Raw genomic sequence first — 4935 nt, 5'->3', positions numbered from 1 at the left:
AGGGGGGGGGGGCAACGAGAGAAACAAAGCCACTAGCTCCGAGACTTGAACCGTGGTCAGCCATGTGGGAGTCCAGCGCCCTCATCCACCATGCCACCTGCCGGCCCTGATTTCTTGCTTTCTTTCTCTCTGTCTCTCTCTGTCTGTCTGGTGAGCACACATGCCCTATCGCGAAAACCTCTCAAAAAAAAAAAAAAAAGCCATGGTTTATGTGACATGACATTATCTTACATATTGCTATATTCAGGAACCCGTGCCACTTACAACTGTTAAGTTGTTGGTGGCATTTTTTTTTTTTTTTGAGAGGTTTTTGCTATAGGGCGCGTGCGCTCACTGGAGAGACAAAGAGAGAAAGGGAGAAATCACCCCCCAGTGGGAAGACCAGGCCACAATCCCCTCTCTGTTCTCCTCTAGGGATTTTGGTCATGTGTGCACAGGCATTTAGCATGAGTTTTAATCCACCAGGTCCGGGACACGAACTATGGTCAACTATGTGGGAGTCCAGTGACGTAACCATTACACCATGTACTGATCCCATCTGATGTAGCATTTATTTATTTATTTAGTGGAGAGGTTTTTGCTATAGGGCTCATGTGCTCGTCAAAAAGACAGAGAGAGACATAGAGACAGAAAGCGAGTAATCACCCCCCAGGGGGGATGGCCACGCCACAATCCCTTCTCCTCCATTCTCCTCTCGGGATCTTGGGCACACACACACACACGAGCCCACCGTGAGTTTAAGCCACGGGGTCCGGAATTTGAACCACGGTCGGCTACATGGGAGTCCAGTGACATAGCCATTATGCCAACTTCTGGTCCCCAACAATGGCATTTGTATTATGATTATTTTTCTAATTTGCTGTTTGCTGGAGATAGAAAATAATCACCCCAAGGGGGATGGCCACACGACAATCCTTTCTCCTCCATTTTTCTCTTGGGGTTTGAGGCACTGTTGTTCTCTAAGCACGCACATGTGCCTGGCATGGTTTTCAGACCAAGGGTCCAGGGCTTCAAGGACACAGCTGGCCACGTGGGATCCAGAGCCTTAGCCACCCCTTGGCTGGTCCCACAATGGCCTCTTCCATTTGTGGAGGAGAGTTGTCAACCCTTTATTATAACGAGGACGTTTATGATAAGCCATGGCTTCTCATGGGAAGCAGGAAGCCCTGTAAGAATGGGCAGGCATTCCCACGCAGCGTTCCACGGCTGTCGGTGGTGGCCGCCCACAGACGGGCAGGACCCTCCACCGGCTTCGGTCCCAGCCTGCACCTGGCAGGCCAGGGGGAAGCGCTCAGGCCCCGCCTCCCCTGCGGTGTAACTGCCTCCCCCCCACCATGGCGGTGATGGGTGATCCCTGACCTTCCTTCCTGCAGATGGGTCTGGAGAGATGGTGCCAGCTGGGCAATCGGGTGAGTGTCTGGGGGCGGGAGGGGGGGCGCTGGCATTGAGGGAGCTGGACATGGCCTCTCCCCTGCCCCAGCCTCTGCTGTCGGGGGCGTGGTCATGAGAGACAGGGGTGGAGCGGGGTGGGGAATGGGGTCTCTGGGCTGGGCTTCACACCACGCTTGGGGCAGGGCCTGCTGCAGCAGCAGCAGGAAGTAGGAGGCCATGGACATCAGAGGAGGCCGGGCAGGAGTCTGGAGTTACACCACCCCCACCCCACCCCACAGAAGAGTCCATGCGGGTGGAGAGCTCAGGTCTCCCATGGCCACCCCAGGCTGCCCGGAGTGCTAACGCGGAGTTTGTCATTTCCAGGACTGCGCAGGAGAGGCTCTGACCCAGCACACGGTAAACACGCATGCTCCAAGAGGACCGGCGTGAGCGGCCTGATTCAAGGAGGGTGGGAGGGCTGCAGACGCCCTGAGGGTGGGTCGTCCCAGTATGGGCTGTCGGCAGCCGGGAGGTCACCTCTAATGCAGGAGAAATGGGATACAGACCTGGGGGGAAGTTGGGGAGCCCCGAGGACAGTCACCCCACCTTCATGGCTTTCTGGACTGGAGGGCCCTGCAGGAGTCCCCTCTGGGTCAGAAGAAGCCCCCAGGAGATCAAGTGTCGGAGAGGCAGGGACAGCCCACCTGCTCCCCTGTGTAGACTGAAAGCCCGGCCTCTCTCTCTGTCTTGTTTCTAAGGAGAAGTGGAGGCCGCTCAGTTAAGAAGACTGAATATAAAGAAAGATGGTGAGGAAATTGATGTTCCAAAGCCGTGTCTGTCTGTGGGGTCCAGATTCCTGTGGGCCAAAGGCAGCTGGGGCCAGGCCCGCAGGTGGTGCGGTGGTTAAGGCGCTGGATCCTGTATAGCCAATTCCACAGTTCAAGCCCTGAACTTGGTGGCTTGAAAATCACTCTGGGAGGGACCAGCAGATGGTGTAATGGTTACGTCCCACATAGTTGACCATGGTTCGAGTCCCAGACTCCATGGCTGGTAACTCACTCCAGGTGCGTGTGCGTGCGTGCGTGCCCAAGATCCCAAGAGGAGAATGGAGGAGAAGGGAATGCAGTGTGGCCATCCCCCCGGGGGGTGATTTCTCGCTTTCTGTCTCTGTCTTTCCAGTAAGTGCACCTGCCCTACAGCAAAGATGTACAAATATATTGGAAAGTTTTGCCAATAATTGTTTGGGTTTTGTTTGTTTGTTTGTTTTTGTGTTTTTTGTTTTCGTTTTTTAGAATTATATACTTACGGACTAGCAGAAAGTCATGTCATGTCACTGGACTCCAGTGTAGTTGAGCATGGTTCAAGTCCCAAACCCAGCAGATTAAAACTCAAAGGCACGTGTGCGTGTGTGCCCAAAATCCTGAGAGGCAAATAGAGGAGAAGGGATTGCGGCATGGCCATCTCCCCAAGGGGTGATTTCTCTTTCTGTTGCTGTGTCTCTCTAGTGAACACACATACCCTATAGCAAAAAACCTCTCTTTTAAAGTATCTATTTAATTTTATTTATCATTATCATTCTTTAAAATTTGCGACAGAGCACACACGTTCACCAGAAAGAGGGAGAGAAAGAGAGAGAAAGAAGATGAGAAGGCAATCCGCCAGGTCTAGGACTCGAACCATCGTCAGCCATTTGGGTGTCTAGTATCTTAACCACCACACCACCGGCTGACCCCAATAACAGATCATTTTTATTATTTATTTATTTATTTTTAGAGGTTTTTGCTATAGGGGGCATACGCTTGCCGGAAAGACAGAGACAGAAAGCGAGAAATCACCCCCCAGAGGGGATGGCCACACCACAATCCCTTCTCCTCCATTCTTCTCTCAGGATCTTGGGCACGCATGCACACGTGCCTGGTGTGAGTTTAAGCCACCGGGTCTGGGACTCAAACCACAGTCCACTACATGGGAGTCCAGCCACATAGCCATTATGCCAACTGCTGGTCCCCAGATCACTTTTAAAGAATAGGATTAGAGGGGCTGGCAGGGGGTGTGGTGGTCTGAGTCCCTTGAACCCCACTGTAGGCCAGGTGTGCTCTGTTCCCCTAACCACCCGGCCCCAGCACTGAGTAAATACAGTTACAACAGAGAGGGGAGAAGCAGCTAACGGTCACCCCCGCCTCTGCCTTTCCAGACGAGTTCTTTCACTTCGTCCTCCTCTGCTTTGCCATCGGGGCCTTGCTGGTCTGTTATCACTACTACGCAGGTGAGGGGGCGGGCTAGGGTGGGCGACAGTGGCGTCAGACCTGCGGTGACCGTCCCCTCCCTCGCTGCCCTTCCAGACTGGTTCATGTCCCTCGGGGTTGGCCTCCTCACCTTCGCCTCCCTGGAGACCGTCGGCATCTACTTCGGGCTGAGTAAGCATCCCCTGTCCCCCACCACGTACCCAGGCGCAAGCACTTACACACACTTACTCGCACACGCATGTCTTCGGAAGGGTGGCGTCTGGACTGGCCATACATGTTCGCCAAGGCCTTGAGAGTTGCACCGTAAACTTTTTTTTTTTTTTAATTTCTTTATGCTCATGTTTTCTCTTTTTTTTTTTTTTTTTTGGAGAGGTTTTTGCTATAGGGCGCGTGCACTTGCCAGAGAGAAAGAGAGACACAGAGACAGAAAGTGAGAAATCACTCCCCCGGGGGGATGGCCATGCTGCAATCCTTTCTTCTCCATTCTCCTCTCGGGATCGGGGGCATGCACAACACATGCGCCTGGCGTGAATTTAAGCCATTGGGTCCGGGACTCGAACTGCAGTCGGCTACATGGGAGTCCAGCGACATAGCCATTATGCTAACTGCTAGTTCTCTCAGGCTCATGTTTTCTTCCAACGGCTTTCAAGGTCAGTGTGAAGTCATTGGCAAAGCCCTGTGAAAAAGTGGGCAGCTCCATCAGAAGGCAACAGAAACAGCTAGTAACAGCAAACAGGCAGAACTAGCCAGGTATCGAACACTGGTGATAAGAGTTAATAGAGGGACCAGCAGATGACGTAATGGCTATGTCGCTGGACTCCCATGTAGTCGACAGCGATTCAAGTCCCAGACCTGGTGGCTTAAACTCACGCCAGGTGCGTGTGCGTGCGTGCCCAAGATCCGGAGAGGAGAATGGAGAAGGGATTGCGCCGTGGCCATCCCCCCTGAGGGGTGATTTCTCACTTTTTGTCTCTCTGTCTCTGTCTTTCTGATGAGCACATGTGCCCTGTAGCAAAAACCTCTCAAAAGAGAAAAAAGAGCTAATGGAACTGGGGGCCAAACTGCCCTCCAGTTTCCTGCAGTGACCATAATTCCTGGTTGCTGTTCTTAATAACAATAACACTCCCGCTGTTATCTAAGCCTGACCTGTGCTGGATCCTACCATCTGGGCTCTGTCCGTGTGGGCGGGCTCTGTCTCTGTGTGGGCGGGCTCTTTCCGTGTGGGCGGGCTCTGTCCGTGTGGGCGGGCTCTGCCCGTGTGGGCGGGCTCTGTCTGGACTCGGGGCGGGGCGGGAGAGGGGCCTGCACCCGCAGACCT

The 4935-nt window shown here is 53.5% G+C and overlaps 1 protein-coding gene across 2 annotated transcripts in view; it reads left to right on the top strand.

The window, feature by feature from the left end:
* TMEM40 (transmembrane protein 40) overlaps window positions 1–4935 on the top strand; it is a 27174-nt gene that overhangs the window by 20209 nt on the left and 2030 nt on the right. For both annotated transcript variants that reach the window (XM_027776663.1, XM_006160652.3), the window contains 5 exons: window positions 1374–1409; window positions 1756–1788; window positions 2130–2177; window positions 3566–3637; window positions 3714–3788. In XM_027776663.1, the coding sequence (XP_027632464.1) occupies window positions 1374–1409; window positions 1756–1788; window positions 2130–2177; window positions 3566–3637; window positions 3714–3788 (264 nt within the window). The remainder of the gene's footprint in view (window positions 1–1373; window positions 1410–1755; window positions 1789–2129; window positions 2178–3565; window positions 3638–3713; window positions 3789–4935) is intronic.

The sequence above is a fragment of the Tupaia chinensis genome, unplaced genomic scaffold, assembly GCF_000334495.1.
Source record: "Tupaia chinensis unplaced genomic scaffold, TupChi_1.0 Scaffold000704_1, whole genome shotgun sequence".
NCBI lineage: Eukaryota > Metazoa > Chordata > Mammalia > Scandentia > Tupaiidae > Tupaia > Tupaia belangeri.
Note: the sequence above shows the minus strand (reverse complement) of the source record. Positions and strands in the feature narration are given on the sequence as shown.